At 48.9% G+C, this 16,158-nt stretch overlaps 1 protein-coding gene across 5 annotated transcripts; it reads right to left on the bottom strand.

The window, feature by feature from the left end:
• Positions 1–218: 218 nt before the first annotated feature.
• On the bottom strand, positions 219–15,503 carry LOC144945208 (dual specificity protein kinase shkA-like). Of its 5 annotated transcripts, none has more exons than XM_078873520.1 (10): positions 15,134–15,503; positions 13,991–14,079; positions 8,939–8,978; positions 8,509–8,596; positions 6,166–6,254; positions 5,795–5,894; positions 5,536–5,648; positions 4,885–4,937; positions 3,915–4,080; positions 219–2,251 (listed from the first exon to the last, which is right to left on the bottom strand). In XM_078873520.1, exons 3-10 carry the CDS (start codon positions 8,975–8,977, stop codon positions 2,018–2,020), a joined length of 882 nt encoding a protein of 293 aa, XP_078729646.1. In that variant the 5' UTR covers position 8,978; positions 13,991–14,079; positions 15,134–15,503; the 3' UTR covers positions 219–2,017. The 5 variants fall into 5 exon arrangements, with proteins under 5 accessions (XP_078729646.1, XP_078729645.1, XP_078729647.1 ...); XM_078873519.1 differs by having other exon boundaries at positions 15,146–15,503; XM_078873521.1 differs by lacking the exon at positions 13,991–14,079.
• Positions 15,504–16,158: the final 655 nt, after the last annotated feature.

Here is a 16,158-nt window from a genome sequence, read left to right as displayed (position 1 = left end):
ATGGACTCAATCTTAGAATGCAGTTTAAGAATACATCGACAGCTCCTGTGGCTGCTGCTACCGCTGCACAAAGTTCACCAAAATGTGCAACTTTAAATAAATATAGACAACACGTTCTACTTAAATATACTTTTTAATGTTTTCTCCTACAACATCAGAGTGCAGCGCCACATTAAAAACGCACAATGACAATAGTTTCAAGTGATTTGAAGCATGTTTTATTTGTTTTGGGGAGGGGCTGGGTGGGGAGGGTGGGGCTGGGTGAAGGGTGGGAGGGGTGGGGCTGGGTGGGGAGGGGCTGGTCACCCCGTGGTGCCCTTATAAAACTCAACGTTTAACCTACTCAAGCCGGCTTGTGCCCGCCCTCACAGTCGGCCATATTTGTGGAATACACCACGCCGCCGTTGACCCTGGCCATTGACTGAGCAACCCAACGTTCCTACCAGCTACCTCCGCAGGAATGTGTAAGGGACCGTGGTGATTTACAGCCAATGTCAGTTGAGCGTGAACAATTAGACCCAAGGCGAAACATAACATATAAAAAAAAGATGGTTTAAAATTAAACATTTTTATGATAGAATATAGTATTGTCATCATTATGACATAAGTATACCAAGTTTACAGTCGATACCACATTGGGAAGTGGGTTAAAATTGAGTTACAAGATTTGAGGATACGACAACAACGACAACAGTTAAATAAAAGCGTGTAAAATAAAATAGCCGACTGGAATTTCTGTACGGACAGTCCTCGACTTCGGGGAACGCTTCGTAAGTCGGAACAGACTAACGTACCGTATTTAAATGCACATACGGTCAGTGTTATCAAATGTGTTACGGTTTAACTAAAAAAAAAGGAAGCATTGTTAAACTCGTTAAGAAAGTGTAAATTTGCATTTCATACTGTAATACTGTATAGTAAATAAAACACAAAATAAAGTAACATAAACAGGAAAAAAAAAATCTGTTTTATTTTCATTTACCTTGAGTCCTAACGATGGCTTGTTTGTCAGAAGGGGCGCAATGAGTCCCCACAATTACACACACACACTCAGGGCATGCGCGCACACACATTCACAACAGTGCTATTGCCTTGACAGGCAAATGCTGTTAGCGAGCGTCTATGAAGGCTGCCATGGCACACGAGGGGGTGGGTGGCCAGTACCACACCCGGACGCCTTTGACTCCCCAGTGAGGATGTATACACACCAGGTACTCATTTGAGGCTGAGTCAACCTACAGTAGGCCCAGGACCCATTCGGATAATCGTCACTGGTGTTGGTCGTGAGCGGGTCACGCATGCACACACGCGCGTATGCACACTCGCACACGCGCGCATGCACACTCGCACACGCGTGCATGCACACACAGACATGCGCGCACGCACAAACGCGCGCACACACACATGCGCGCACGCACAGGCAGCGGGAGGTTGCGACTCATTAAATCTCGAGGAAGATTGCTCCGCTGAAAACAAAATAGTTCCGCGGTTCAGTTCGTAAGTGTAAATTTACGTTCGCAAGGCGATGTTAAAAAAATACATATCTCATGGAAGCTGGTTCGTAAGTGCAGATGTTCGTGAGTTGAGGACTGCCTGTAATCAAAAGTCCAATTGGTGGATAAGATTAGCAAAGAGGGCATGGGGGAAGGGGGCAGGGTAGGCCTGATGTTTTCCAGTTCTGAGGGATGCCAGGAAAAGAATGCAGGTAACGCCAGAAAAGGTGAGACTGGGTGAGGATCCAATGAAGCTGGTGAGGGCACAGCCAGAGATCAATGAGTGCAAGTCATGGAGCGGTAGCGTGGGGTGAGGCAGACATTGCCGGTGAGGATCACCTCAGGAAGAGTGAGCGTGGCAGAATCAAGTCAGGTTTGATTTGTTTGATTAGGCGAGAACTCGGGAGACCAGGATAGCCTCACTTGATGATAGACGTTTACAAGTGATACATGGAAAACTCTCTAAAAAACACGCAGGTGCCCACGCGTGATGTAAACTCCCCCAATCTCTGATCGTCGGAAACTCAGGAATTGTTCCGATAGGGCCTGAATATGGCGTTGAGCGGCAGGTCGGGGCACGCTGTCTCGCAGGCGGTGTCCTCGTGGTCATCGTGGAAGGAGTCTTCCATGAGCCGCTTGTTCATCAGCACGGGCAGGCTGGGGTACGTGCGCCCGTCGCTGTCCGCGCAGTACTGCAGCCACAGGTTGGGATCGTCTCTCTTCGCCGCCACCTCAGAGTTCACCATCTTGGGGTCGCCCTGCGAGCGAGCGAGACGGCGTGCGCGGGGAGGGGAGGGAGGGGAGACCAACGAGTAACGCGGGGAGGTTCTAGAGAGGCGTTTCCCGAGGAGAGAAGTCTCGACAAAACAATCCAGGGAAGGGCAAACGATCGGACGCATTCTCAACAGGTGACCGCTTGACGGATTGACATTGTGGAAGGAAGGATGGAAGGATGCCGGTGATGACGCGCTATGCCGGTGATGACGCTGCGTCGGTTTGAAACATTCAGGCTGGCCTGCCTACGATGCATCCTGGGTTTAACCTGAATTTGTGAGGAGCTCACAGATCCTTGATAGGTCTGGACACAGTACCATCATCGGTGAGCTCCTCCGGCAGGTGACGCTGTTGGCCGGGTCATGTCGTCTGAATTACCAGCCAGTGTATGCCCATGCAGCTTCTGTTTGGCTAGATCGAAGGGGCTAACAGGGCACGGCATGGGCTAAAGAAGAGATGGGCTGATGTGATACAGAAGGATGTACACGTGAGTGAATTTGCCGATGTCTGGTACCAGCGGTGTCAAGATCGGCCTCTATGCAGGAGGCAGTTGGGAGGCAGTTGTCCTCAATCCTTTGATTAGCACGATTGGCTACGTACGGTGCGAAAGAAGTTCAACATACATACATATATACATACAAACAACAATGGAGCGCAGAGGAGCGATGCTCACAACAATGAGTGGAACACCAGGTGGCTAAAATACAGAAAGTTGACAGTTGGGAGCAGTCATCTCATCATCAGCCATGGCAAATTTCGCTAACCACTGCACCACCACTCCCACGCCGATGTTTACGGTAAGGATAAGGAACTGCATTTGTGAGGAGGCTAAGATGCCTCGGCAACCCACGAGCACCTCACGTCACCTCTCATCGCAAGACTTCCAGTGCCCTGCTGCGGTCTCGCCAAGGGGACCCCTCGTGGCAGCGGTCCCCGTGTGGCACAAATTGCAGGCAGCACCGGCCTACAAATACATTCCTCTGATAATCGGGGGGCTCTGTGGTGATGTGGGGTTTTGCCTAATTAATGATTTATTCGTATCATTATAATTATTTTGCAGACAATTTTCATAATTGAGCAAATTTCAACCACGACGCCAGTACACGTGGCCTCCTCTCATTCGGGATATTTACTCCGACTTTATACTATTTTTATTACAAACTATGTAAAAACTATTTACTAAACTATTTTTTATTTTATCAGGTAAGGCCCACTGAGCGATATAGCTCTTTTTCAGAAGCAACCTGGCCACAAATGATAGCTGAAATTAGTGGCTCATCACGTGGAAATGTATAGCAGGCAAATAATAAAAACTAATAATATTGATTCTAAATGTGGAGGGAAAAACCAGAGAACCCAGAAAAAAAATCCACACGACCATGAGGGCATTAGGGTTTGGATCGAACCCACGACTTCCTGTTTACCAGGTGAGGTAGTTAACATCTCGCCACCGTGGCATCCACTGTGAAGCAGACAGCGCGCAGCATTAACCATTAATAGCCCGGGGCAGCGTTAACCAGGGCGGTCGCGGGGCTCGAACCGGGAGCCTCTGCCACAAGCCGGGGGTGGGAAACGGTCCGCGGCAGGAGGGACCCCGGTCACCGTGGCGGAAGAGGAGGTGGAGGTGGGGCGGTGGAGTCGGCTCACCTGGATGGTCACGTGCTCCGTGCCACCACCGTCAGCGACATTGATGGACAGTGCGAAGCTGCCCGTTTTGCGCTCCGACTCGGAGAAGCGCACCAGGTAGGTGCCGCTCGGTTGCCCCCGCAGCTTCTCCTCCGCCGCCGCGCTGCTCATGTGACCCGCGAACCAGCTAAGAGGAAAAGGGGGGGGGCAAAGGCGTAAAGGTGAAGGCGCAGCCCCTGCAATTGCTCGCTCGTGCCACCGCTGGCGGAAGGTGTGGCAGAGGGACATCCACCATCCACTCCAGAGCGAGCACTAGAGAGCCCCTCGAGAGGGAATATTGGAATAAACTAAACTATATTTTTATTATAATTACCAGGAAAGGCCGAGTCAAATTTGTGAAGAGGTCAAGTATGTGAACATCAACGGACGATGCCAGTTCCAGCGTGTACAAGTACTGCACTGGGTGGGGGCGGATACGTGGTGGTCAGACATGCGACCTGTGCTTCATAAACAATACATCGTGCGACCCTCAAATTGATGAAATAAGTGCCGGCTAATGGCACTCAAAATTAAATCAGACCATGAGCACATCGTAGTTGCGCCGCTCGCACAGCGCGAGGCCAACATGGAAGGCCGTGCTTCGGTATTTGTCTGCGTTCGTTTCACGGCAGAGGGCGATGTTGCCGCGTGGCTTTTCCCACTTAATTGTCGAGGTCATTTGTCTAATTTGGCAAATGTGGACCACGACGCCGGCACACACGGCCTCCTATGTTTTCGTAAAATGTCGCGGAATCTTTAACGTGCACTGTGAAGTGCACAGCGCGTAGTATTTATGGTGAACGGTATTAACCAGGGCGGCCGCTGGGCATGAACTACGGTGAAAAACGTGGTGCCGCTCGGCCATGTCACTTGCTCTCAGCCGCCCAACTCCAGTGCTTCTGCATCGCTAACCTCTGACCTCCGATCTGTGTGCTCCTTCCACTGCCCATACCTCATTTTCTGCTTCGACACGAGCACCTGTGACTCCGTCATGAGCAACTCCAGCTAGTGCGGGAAGACAACATCAAGAGGACAACACAGAATCACTTTGTTCATCGGCGAGGATTGTGTTAGTATCAATCTCAGTCTCTGTGTGGGGAGGTTTAGTCTTGTCTCAGTGTGGGGATGTTGAGCCTCGCCTCGGCGATGAGAGTTTAAATGTTGGTGAGAGGGGCACACAATTTCCTTCCCAGCCAGTGAACCAGGTAAATTTTTGTCAATGCATCCACAGCCAGTTACCATCATCAGTCTTCCTCAGGGCACCGAGGTCTCCGATGACGTTACTAAGTTACCTCAGTCTCCGTCTTCATTTAGACTCGTTAGTTTCACCTCGTCACAGTCGCACTCTGGTCTCTGGTGAGTAGATGATGGTGGTGATGATGGCTGTAATCATTATGGTGATAGTTGATGGTCGTGGTGGTGGTATTAGTGGGCAGCGGGAGTCATCGTCACGCTCGACAACTATCATCCACTCACGGTGACTAAGATAAACATGCTTGGTTGACGAATGTTTCCGTCGCTAATTTCGCAATTCCCACCGGGCCGTCCGTTCGGTTGCACGCCCGGCGGCCCATCCCCGCGTGGCTGCACGAGCGGAACTCACGTTGCACAGGCACACGCAGGTCTTCTTCTGATTGTAGACGATTTCCCTGAAGGGCCCGAACCAGCGCACCACGTCGCAGAAGCCCGACAGACGAACGATGCTCTCCGTGTGGTCTGTGGGCCACGGCGGAAGGCGTGAAAACAAACGCGTTACGCAGAATGAGTGGCGCGATTATACCACGGTGTAGCAGTTAGCGCTCCACTCTAACAGTGTAGTGGTTAGTGCTCCACCCTGTGTAGTGGTTAGTGCTGCCACTCACATTCGATGCGGACCACGTGTGCGAGGAACTTCATGATGGACGTCTTACGGCTGGTACCAGGAAACAATTCCTCCAGGTGTTTCAAAATATTCCCGAAAGTCTGGCACAAGAAACATGAACAAAAACACAGAGATCCTCTTAGCCAGGTTACGAACTTTCAAACACCCAATCGCGCTGTATTTGGTATTTGCATCATCATCATCATCGCCCAATTGCATCCCGAAGGTGCGATGCCTCGCGGATGGGTATAGTCTGCCAGTGGGGGCGACATTGCCGCGCGTGGTCTTTACGCAAGTTAGTGATTTGTGGGTGAGAGTGAGTGAGCGGGCAGGCGGGCGGCGGACGGATTGCGGATGCCTTGTGCGAGTTACCCGGCTGTCGTGGGGAGCGGTTCCCGAGTTCATCCAGAATCTGACGTTGTGCTCGCTGTACAAGTCGCACTCCTCACCCGACAGGAATGCTGCAGCCAGCGTGGACATTTGAGGGTCAGTAAACCGCACGCTCGATCGGAAACCCATTCTCAGAGCAACGAGAAAACCCATCATACAATACAGGGTGTTTCAAAAAGATGGCGCCGTTACGGCTAACATCAGTGGCTGGTGATACCTTACACAAGTCCCGCGCCCTCCATCCCCTCCCTTCACCAACTCGTACTGTGCGGCGTGGGGAGAGGCTTTCATTCCGCAGCGGATTGACAAAGTGCTGTAAATAATTGCATCGTTAAAAATAATAACGGGCAGCCCACACCTCCTTCCGGATGTGACCGTCCGTCCATCCCCCCCCTCCCTCCATCCAGCCAGCCAGCAAAACTTTCGTCGAATATAGCATATGATATGCTTGCATGATAGCACATCCCCCACGTTTGTGCGGGATACACGGCTATGGTGGAAGTGGTAAGAAGGGTGGGTGGGAGGGTGAGAGGGGCAAGACGTCAGCGCAATGCACGAACCCAGTTCAACGCTTTGGGATGCAGGTGACGTCATCACGCAAATGTGCACGGCGACATCGCCACCGCACACCCGCAGTTGTGCACCAGTCAGACAGCGACGCAGGAAGCCAGCCAGCCAGCAAAACTTTTTTTTTTATATAATATCGGGTGATTAAAAAAGATGGACCCGATTTGAAATCGCTATATCTCTGGAACCACGAACCGCCCATGAATGCAACTCTTACCACTTGAAAGGGCGGGGCATAGAGAGGGCGGGGCATAGAGTTTCAAATGATGACCGCTAGATGCCTCTCCCAGCGCACAAACAGCCCCTAGCCTCAGTCATTCGCAAGACGGTGACCCCGTAACACACAAGAGGCGTTTTGCGTTCTGCAGTTCAGCAAGACTGAATCCGTAATTGCGGTGCAGAGTGCGTTTCAACGGCGCTTTGGCATTGATCCGCCAATGTCAAAGAGCATTCGTCGTTGGTACCGACAATTTGAGGAAACAGGCTGTTGATGTAAGGGGAAGAGCACAGGGCGACCACGAAGAAGACACTTTGAGAGGCGTTTGGAACGAATTCAACTATCGTCTCGTTGTTGTCCGTACAGCAGGTGGAGGGCACATAGAGCATTTATAAAATGGTTAGTAAAACTTGATAACTCATTAAACTGTTTGTAACTTTTTGTGTAATTGTAACATGTTGCCGTCGTGAAATATACTGCTTTGAAATTGGGTCCATCTATTTGAAACATCCTGTAGAATAAACTATGTGCGGGCTGGAAACAATTACAAATAAGAGCACGCAAACGTGTGCTGCTGCTCACAAATGGCAGGAAGGCATGACTCCCATCATCCCTTGCATGTATGTCATGTGACCGCTACACAGCATTTACAATTCTCCCAGCCCCGTCAATGAGCATGCAACGTGGTGGCAGCATGACGTTGCACGCAAGGCATTATGGGTGTCTTGCCTTCCTGCTGTTTGCGTGCTGTAATTTCACAACCCGCATGAGTTAAACATTGGGTCTGTTCCCTGAACACATTCACCTGCAATAGCCAGCAGAGGCGAGATGTTAACTCCCTCGCCTGGTATCCAGGAGGTCGTGTGTTCGATCCTGACCCCGACACATGTTGGATATGTATAGTTGGAGTTTGTGTCTCTCTCTGCATGGTTGCGTGGACTTTTCTCCAGGTTTTTCCTCCATATTTAGAATCAACATCACTCGTTCAGAGTATTTGATTGATGCTGTAAATTTACACATGATAAGCCACTTTGTTGAGCTATAATTTGTGGCTGCTTCTGAAAAAGAAGCTAACAGCTCAGTGGCCTTTACCTGGTAAGATCAAAAATAAAATGCCAGCTCCTTATTGGCCTGTGCAGCAGGCGACCTTTGTGGTGACGCAGAGTGGCTTTGCGTGACGTGGAGGTGCGAGTGTGGGCTATGGCAAGAGGGTGCGGTGTGTCTGTGAAAGCGGTAGTGTAGCGGTTAGCGCTACGCTGCGCTACGAACCTGACCACCCGGTTCAATTCCCGTTCACGGAAATCACCAGTGACGATTATGTGAACCGGTCCTGGGCCTCCCCTAAGTCGACTCAGCCTCAAATGAGTACCTGGTGCGATGTGTAAACATTGCCACTGAGGAGACAAAGGCGGCCGGGCGTGGTGTTGGCCACCCACCCTCTCGTGTGCCGTGCCGGCCTTCATAGGTGCTACACACTAACAGCACTTGCCCCAACAGTCTGTTGAGACTATAGGGAGGGTCTTTGTCTTTGCAATGCTCACCCAGCACGGTGCCGCGTTGCTGCGGGTTTGGAGGGAAGTCGCTCTGGAAGGGAAAGCTTTCGTTGTCTGGGTCGTGCTCGGGCGACACCTGCAAACAGTGGCGTGGTGAATATTAAACATGTACGGCGCTTGCCGTGGATCCACTGCCGGATGAGGGCCCTCCACCACGACATGGCGACCTGCGCACGGTCGCGGTCGCCCGCCCAAGCACTATCCAGGCCCCACGCTGAGTCGGTCATAGGCCCGCTGAATGTATACGGGGCGCTCTGTTTGAATGTCACATTGGTGCATGTAAACACGGCTCTTGTACCGACCCACATCCACTCAGCAGCGCGGTGAAATAACCCACGGGCTGGGCCTCATCCAGCAGTGGATTGAAAATGGTGAAGTGAGAAACGGGGAGGGGGGGGTGCATTTGGTGTCCACTCACGGACGTTGTCAATTTCTCTTCCTCTTTGCTGGAAGCCATCCTGAGGAAGACACAAACGGGACCGCGAGTTTATCCTGCCCACGTTGACGGGCCTGCCGTGGGCACTCGGTTACCCACCGGGCGTTCGTGGCTCTCTGCCCAGTCGACACGCCGCTTCCTGCTCACGCTACGCAGGGACAACGCTCCGGCAGGTGTCCGCGTGCGATTGGTCACGGAGAGGGAGTTTGAAAGTTGCATTCGATCCTCAGTCCATTCATTTATTTATTGACGTTTTATAAGGCGCAGCAAAGGGCTTCAGGTGCACGGTACAGTAAAATAAATACAAAAATACACGCGCATCTACAGTTTGTCTAATATATCCTAGATCAGGCGTCTGCAACCAAAATAACAGAAGAGCTATTTTTTTAGAAGCAACAGTCCTTAACGATCAGCATGCGGCTCCGGGAGCCAGGTGCGAGTTCTACAGGCAGAGAGCGTCCCAAGTCTGAAGGCAAAGGACAGAAACAGCCCGAGCTCCGACACTTTATTGCCGAAAGCGTGGAAAATATCTCCATAAATTATAGGACCCTGCTGTGTTTCCACAGACTGGTCGTTATGCTGTAGGTCCCAGAGGGATACTTCTTGAATGAAGCCCAAACCTGGTCGGCCCTTCCGAGGCTCAGTGAGGCTTTCCTGGCTAAACAGGCCTCACGACATCGCGTTGACTCTCATACCTGGCCGGCACGATCACCCAAACATCGGCCGTGGCAAATCACCTGTGGTCAAACGAGTAAACCTCGCGGCGTGGTGGGCGGCCGTCTTGACTTACTCACGCCATCTGACCCACAAATAAATTGTGAATCACAGCCTAGCTTCATGGACAAACGTCGCCGTTTCATTGATGAGACCCCCGCTCAAGTGCTAGATACCTGGTCCGTTGTGGTTTCATAATCACGACAGGTGACGTCAAAATAGGTGTATCCAAACTAGCTAAGTAACTTGCAAGCGAATAAAACTAAATTTCAACGGACGCTTTGCACGCGCGACGGAATTTGTTCGCTCTCGCTGGATACTCTTGGTAACCAGATTGTTTGCGATCAGTTTGGGAAGCTATTTTATATCGTTCTAGGATACTAAATATATTTACCTATTTTCCCGCATATAGCCCACATGCATATAACCCGCAGATGCATATACCCCGCAAAAATAGCGTTTTGTGTAAAACAAATTTCAGATAGCCCGCACCTCCATATACCCCGCAGGGTCTTGTTTTGTTTGTAAAGTGGTCTACCCCGCAGGTTATATGCGGGAAAATACGGTAAATGTTGTGGTGAGTTATTTCATATTGGCAGATTCATACGTGACTATGGTAAAATTTCACACATTTATAAATCACCTCACATTGCCACGTCCACCCCAGGGGTCCGTGTACCCTCCAGTGTTGAGAATCACTACTCTAAGCAACTCTGTACATTGTTAATTACATTATGTTCATTATCCTCAAGCACTGTGAGGCATATTCTAACTAGCTAGTAACTGCAAGCAAATAAAACGAACATTCAATGGACGTTCTGCACGCGTGACGGAATTTGTTGGTGCTCCCTGCTTAGTTTTGGAGACCACATTGTTCACCATCAGTGAGTTTACAAATGGATGTTATATAATAATAGGGATTTTCCCCTTTTTTCTGGCAACAAAACTGAAACCTTTTTTATGTTGCCAGAAAGAAGGGGAAAAACCCTATTTTTGGTACTGGCAAAGGAGGTCTAATGATGAGATGGATGTTATATCGTTCTAGGCTACCATATGGATTAAAACGTCACTGCAGTTATTTAATATCGGCAGCTTCATACGTGAGTATTCCCCCACGTATGGCACAAATTCACACATTTATAAACCACTTCACGTTGTTCACCACCCCTCAGGGCTCCGGGTAAGAGAGCCCTCGTGATGTATCAGCCCAGCGCCGCGTGTGGCGAGCTGTACTTGAGTTGCTGCTGTTGTTGCTAGAGTTGTTGTTAGAGTTGTTGCTAGAGTTGTTGCTAGAGTTGTTGTTAGAGTTGTTGTTAGAGTTGTTGTTAGAGTTGTTGCTAGAGTTGTTGTTAGAGTTGTTGCTAGAGTTGTTGCTAGAGTTGTTGTTAGAGTTGTTGTTAGAGTTGTTGCTAGAGTTGTTGCTAGAGTTGTTGTTAGAGTTGTTGTTAGAGTTGTTGTTAGAGTTGTTGTTAGAGTTGTTGCTAGAGTTGTTGCTAGAGTTGTTGTTAGAGTTGTTGTTAGAGTTGTTGCTAGAGTTGTTGCTAGAGTTGTTGTTAGAGTTGTTGTTAGAGTTGTTGCTAGAGTTGTTGCTAGAGTTGTTGCTAGAGTTGTTGCTAGAGTTGTTGCTAGAGTTGTTGTTAGAGTTGTTGCTAGAGTTGTTGCTAGAGTTGTTGTTAGAGTTGTTGTTAGAGTTGTTGTTAGAGTTGTTGTTAGAGTTGTTGCTAGAGTTGTTGCTAGAGTTGTTGTTAGAGTTGTTGTTAGAGTTGTTGCTAGAGTTGTTGCTAGAGTTGTTGCTAGAGTTGTTGTTAGAGTTGTTGTTAGAGTTGTTGCTAGAGTTGTTGTTAGAGTTGTTGTTAGAGTTGTTGCTAGAGTTGTTGCTAGAGTTGTTGTTAGAGTTGTTGCTAGAGTTGTTGTTAGAGTTGTTGCTAGAGTTGTTGCTAGAGTTGTTGCTAGAGTTGTTGCTAGAGTTGTTGCTAGAGTTGTTGCTAGAGTTGTTGTTAGAGTTGTTGCTAGAGTTGTTGCTAGAGTTGTTGTTAGAGTTGTTGTTAGAGTTGTTGCTAGAGTTGTTGCTAGAGTTGTTGTTAGAGTTGTTGTTAGAGTTGTTGTTAGAGTTGTTGTTAGAGTTGTTGCTAGAGTTGTTGCTAGAGTTGTTGCTAGAGTTGTTGCTAGAGTTGTTGCTAGAGTTGTTGCTAGAGTTGTTGTTAGAGTTGTTGTTAGAGTTTGTTGTTAGAGTTGTTGCTAGAGTTGTTGTTAGAGTTGTTGCTAGAGTTGTTGCTAGAGTTGTTGCTAGAGTTGTTGCTAGAGTTGTTGTTAGAGTTGTTGTTAGAGTTGTTGTTAGAGTTGTTGTTAGAGTTGTTGTTAGAGTTGTTGCTAGAGTTGTTGTTAGAGTTGTTGTTAGAGTTGTTGCTAGAGTTGTTGTTAGAGTTGTTGTTAGAGTTGTTGCTAGAGTTGTTGCTAGAGTTGTTGTTAGAGTTGTTGTTAGAGTTGTTGTTAGAGTTGTTGCTAGAGTTGTTGCTAGAGTTGTTGTTAGAGTTGTTGCTAGAGTTGTTGTTAGAGTTGTTGCTAGAGTTGTTGTTAGAGTTGTTGCTAGAGTTGTTGTTAGAGTTGTTGTTAGAGTTGTTGCTAGAGTTGTTGTTAGAGTTGTTGCTAGAGTTGTTGTTAGAGTTGTTGTTAGAGTTGTTGTTAGAGTTGTTGCTAGAGTTGTTGTTAGAGTTGTTGTTAGAGTTGTTGTTAGAGTTGTTGTTAGAGTTGTTGCTAGAGTTGTTGCTAGAGTTGTTGCTAGAGTTGTTGTTAGAGTTGTTGTTAGAGTTGTTGTTAGAGTTGTTGCTAGAGTTGTTGTTAGAGTTGTTGTTAGAGTTGTTGTTAGAGTTGTTGTTAGAGTTGTTGCTAGAGTTGTTGCTAGAGTTGTTGCTAGAGTTGTTGCTAGAGTTGTTGTTAGAGTTGTTGTTAGAGTTGTTGCTAGAGTTGTTGTTAGAGTTGTTGTTAGAGTTGTTGTTAGAGTTGTTGTTAGAGTTGTTGCTAGAGTTGTTGCTAGAGTTGTTGTTAGAGTTGTTGTTAGAGTTGTTGTTAGAGTTGTTGCTAGAGTTGTTGCTAGAGTTGTTGTTAGAGTTGTTGTTAGAGTTGTTGCTAGAGTTGTTGCTAGAGTTGTTGTTAGAGTTGTTGTTAGAGTTGTTGCTAGAGTTGTTGTTAGAGTTGTTGCTAGAGTTGTTGTTAGAGTTGTTGTTAGAGTTGTTGTTAGAGTTGTTGCTAGAGTTGTTGCTAGAGTTGTTGTTAGAGTTGTTGTTAGAGTTGTTGTTAGAGTTGTTGCTAGAGTTGTTGCTAGAGTTGTTGCTAGAGTTGTTGCTAGAGTTGTTGTTAGAGTTGTTGTTAGAGTTGTTGTTAGAGTTGTTGCTAGAGTTGTTGCTAGAGTTGTTGCTAGAGTTGTTGTTAGAGTTGTTGTTAGAGTTGTTGCTAGAGTTGTTGCTAGAGTTGTTGCTAGAGTTGTTGCTAGAGTTGTTTGTTCACACTCTTTTTTCGGTAAAGTCACGTAGGGGGGAAATAATAATAATAAATAAATAATACTACTAATAGAAATAATAATAGAAATAAAATAATAAATCACGACGTTTCGGAGGCAACACAAGTCTCCGTCATCGGGTGGGACCGTCACAGCTAGATTTACTGTATCAAGTGAGGAACAATTCCAAGAGACAAGATCTTAAATACAAGGGGGGACGGGGGGGGAGGGGCTTATCTGAATGTGGTAGCCAATGAATGGAACGGTAGGGAAGGGGCGGGGCTAAAAGAGAACAATGGTGCACATCGACTCGGGGTTGTGGCCGGTGTTAGCCAAGGGTGGCACAGTCGGGTTTTTTACAATCGGGTTTAATTGTCTTTTATATTAAACCCGATCATCTGAGATTGGGAGAAAATCCGGTTTAATTGGTTCTAATTGCAGAACCGCACTTCTCAACGATGGGCTTCATCCATTCCAAGCGAAGGAACTCACTGGCGATGCCCACGATTGTGGAGGAGAAGCTCGTGTTCATCAAGACCAACGTGCCCGCCGCATTCTACGACTACCCCGTGCCCGACGGCCCCGAGTACGATAGCAGCACCGACGAGGAAGCAGCCTAAGCCTTGGATCAGAGTTTCGTATTCATTAAACCAGGTTTTAATTCCCCGAAATCGGGTTTAATTGTATTAAAGAAAAAACCCGATGCCTGCCGCTGGAAAAATATTTTTTTTTTTCCACCCATGGTGTTAGCTGATAATGAAAATAAAAGAAAGCGGTACTGTTAAACACGTTCTGCCACCGTGTGGGTTGCCTCCTTTGCCTACCGAGAGCGGTGGAACCGAGCGAGTGTTGGGTCGCGGGAATTTGCGTGAGCCGAGGGGACTTCCCGAATCGAGCCCGGGCCTGCCGGTGTCTAAGAATAAGAAGAGAGATGGAGTGGGGGGGGTCCCATCAGTTGATACGTTTAGACGCGTTAGTGACATCAACAACAAGCCGTGTAGCCACTCTGCTCTGTGTGGTTGTAGTTGCGGTTCGTGCGCTGCGGCCAACACCGGCGACGATTGTCTGGACCGGTCGTAGGCCTCCCCTAGGTCGACTCGGCCTCAAATGGGTACAGAATGCGGTGTGTTGTAAACATCCCCACTAGGGAGACAAAGGCGGCCGGGCAGGTGCTGGTCACCCACCTCCTCGTGTGCCGTGCCGGCCTTCACTTTCCCGCCAATAGTTTAAGGCTATACGGGGGACCTTTGTCTTTGTCACTCACCTGCCCACACACACGTGTCTCACCTGTACAAAGACAAAGATCCCCCGTATAGCCTTAACAGACTGTAGGGGCAAGTGCTGTTAGCGAGCGCGCTAACCGCTACACATGCAGTGGGTGTAAACACAACAACAAGCGCAATTCGCCACTAAGTGGCGGTGATGTCACCACGACGCTTGTGCCAGGCTAGGTGCACCTTGAGGCCACGTGGCAGGAGGTCACGGGGCAGACCCAGCAGGTGCCACGGGTCGACTGACTGAGATGACCGAGATGAGTGGCTGATGCGCCACCTGTGCCCCCTACTGTGCCAACAAAAAGATAAAGATCCCCCGTATAGCCTTAACAGACTGTAGGGGCAAGTGCTGTTAGCGAGCACCTATGAAGGCCGGAACGGTACACGAGGGGGTGGGTGGCCAGCACCACGCCCGACCGCCTTTGTCTCCCTAGCGGCGATGTTTACACACCGCACCAGGTACTCATTTGAGGCTGAGTCGACCTTGGGGAGGCCCAGGACCGGTTCAAATAATCGTCACTGGGGTCGCCAGGTTCATAGTGCAGCGCGCTAACCACTACACTACCGCTCCCCTGTGCTACACTACCGCTCCCCTGTGCCAACACACACTGACACACACACACGTGTATCACCTGTACACTCACACACACACGTGTCTGTACACACTGACACACACACACACACGTGTATCACCTGTACACTCACGTGTGTCCGTCCGGTCACCCGCAGGTCACCGACCTCCCCACTGAGAGGGACACTCGCGACCCTGATGACCGACGCTGCTGACCGCTGAGTGGCGGTAACCCCCTCGCCCCCTCCGACTGTCACAACAAGCGGTCCCCGTCGACTCGGCGTGGAGCCTTCTTCAGCAGACCGTTAGCGCGAGTGCCAAGCAGCGGTCGATAGCCGGTCGCTCTAAGGAAATTGGACGATACAGACACACTGCGTATGTAAAGATATATATCTGTGTACCGACTGAAACATTAATAAGCGATGCAGAGGGCCGAGAGATTCTTCCAAGCGTCGCTCTTTCTGGAAGTGACGGGACCCGCGGAAGAACCGATATCCACGCGGGAAATGCATAAATTATGTTAATGATGCCTAAAACTATCAACGCACGCATATATTATGTTAATGATACGTATGGTTATGACGTTCCGCATACATTATGTTAATGATATATATTATGCCCACGCTCGCATTATGCTAATGAGGGCAAAACTTGCCCCGATACTCGCGAATATATTATGTTAATGTTGCCAGCGCTATGTTAATTAGTCTCGCGAATCGTTGACTTGCCTGGAGCCGCCTTCGCTGGCGACACGCTTGAGGAAGTTCACGCTCCACCACTCCGTTATCCACCACTCCGTTATCCACCACTCCTTTATCCACCACTCCGTTATCCACCACTCCTTTATCCACCACTCCGTTATCCACCACTCCATTATCCACCACTCCGTTATCCACCACTCCGTTATCATGATTTGACCCCCAGCCCCACACTGACATTCCATCATCACAGGTTGTGAATGAAAGCCTCTCGCCTGCGTGTGATCTCTGTCCCTCTCAATGTAATCCCAAAGCCTGCTGATAATGCGGACTGATGGGATTCTATTCAATGATCGATGACGGTATTTTTACTTGGTGGCGAGTGTAGCGGTCTCCCGTGGCTGGATGGGAACGTCACTTTACTTGACATCCCGTTGGATTTGCCCCAC

The sequence above is a fragment of the Lampetra fluviatilis genome, chromosome 37 (assembly GCF_964198595.1).
Source record: "Lampetra fluviatilis chromosome 37, kcLamFluv1.1, whole genome shotgun sequence".
Classification (NCBI taxonomy): domain Eukaryota; kingdom Metazoa; phylum Chordata; class Hyperoartia; order Petromyzontiformes; family Petromyzontidae; genus Lampetra; species Lampetra fluviatilis.
The sequence above is the reverse complement of the archived record's forward strand: the minus strand, read 5'-3'. Positions and strand labels throughout refer to the sequence as shown.

Excerpts from the sequence above, each read along its gene's own strand:
- LOC144945208 (XM_078873520.1), bottom strand. The coding sequence starts at position 8,977 with ATGGCTTCCAGCAAAGAGGAAGAGAAATTGACAACGTCC. Across the intron at positions 5,895-6,165 it reads CCGCTCCCCACGACAGCCGG|ACTTTCGGGAATATTTTGAA; the intron begins GTAACTCGCACA and ends TTCTTGTGCCAG. Across the intron at positions 4,081-4,884 it reads GTGTCGAAGCAGAAAATGAG|CTGGTTCGCGGGTCACATGA; the intron begins GTATGGGCAGTG and ends TTTTCCTCTTAG.